This window comes from Phytophthora parasitica (genome assembly GCF_000247585.1).
Source record: "Phytophthora parasitica INRA-310 unplaced genomic scaffold supercont2.11, whole genome shotgun sequence".
Classification (NCBI taxonomy): Eukaryota; Oomycota; class Peronosporomycetes; order Peronosporales; family Peronosporaceae; genus Phytophthora; species Phytophthora nicotianae.
In genome coordinates, this window is record NW_008648997.1 from 865,953 (window position 1) to 866,799 (window position 847).

Consider the following 847-nt stretch of genomic DNA (forward strand, 5'->3'; position numbering starts at 1 on the left):
CATCGTGGAAGTGTTGTGCTCACTAAGTACGTTTCCGTAATAACATAATTAATTTTCACTGCTGACGCAATGTCATTATTTATTTCGTCACTTTAATGAGCTTCATCGGACAATTTATTGTGCATAATTGCTCATCATAAATATAAAAGCCATATTCGGAGGCCCTGTCCATAGCATTGCTACTACTGTTGCGATATATACAGCCATTGATATAATACCGACCCCAACGCAATGCATTGTCGACAGTCTGACGCGATCCATCATACCAGTAACTTGGTAGGTGTTTCCGATGACGATGATTACTTGTCACGGAGAGGTTGATCAAGCTCGAAGCAGCGGTGGCAACGCGCTGCCGTCACGCTGCAGGGCGAGTCTGCTGGACAAGTTGGCTGGTGCACGTCTTCAGAAGATCAAGGCAGGATTGGTGAAGCCAGGACTCGCCGCTTGATGGCGACGAGGATGACGACCTGCATACTTACACGTCGCGCCGATGTTGATGGCGCTGGACACGGAGCGTAGGACAGAAAGGCTTCACAAGGGGCTGCCTAGGAGAGTGCCTAGGAGAGTAGGAAGCGGAAATTTTTCAGTGCTCGCTCAATCTATTCATTCTACAACTTTTCTTCCGGAAAACACCCCGGGTTGTGCAACATTACTCCACTTACGAAAAACCGTAACCAGAACTTGTAATTGGCTCACCACCCTAGGTCTGGATCACATAAAGGGACACATTCAGGGCTCCGTGATATGGCATTTATAATCTATTATCTCTTAACAAACGCCTCAACATAATAATGCCATAATTGCTAATGCTTAGATACTGGTTAAATAATGCTAGAATGTTATACTG

General features: G+C 45.6%; 1 protein-coding gene across 1 annotated transcript; it reads left to right on the top strand.

The window, feature by feature from the left end:
* Window positions 1-163: 163 nt before the first annotated feature.
* On the top strand, window positions 164-628 carry PPTG_22059 (hypothetical protein). The gene has a single exon (XM_008901666.1). It carries the CDS (start codon window positions 290-292, stop codon window positions 446-448), a length of 159 nt encoding a protein of 52 aa, XP_008899914.1. The 5' UTR covers window positions 164-289; the 3' UTR covers window positions 449-628.
* Window positions 629-847: the final 219 nt, after the last annotated feature.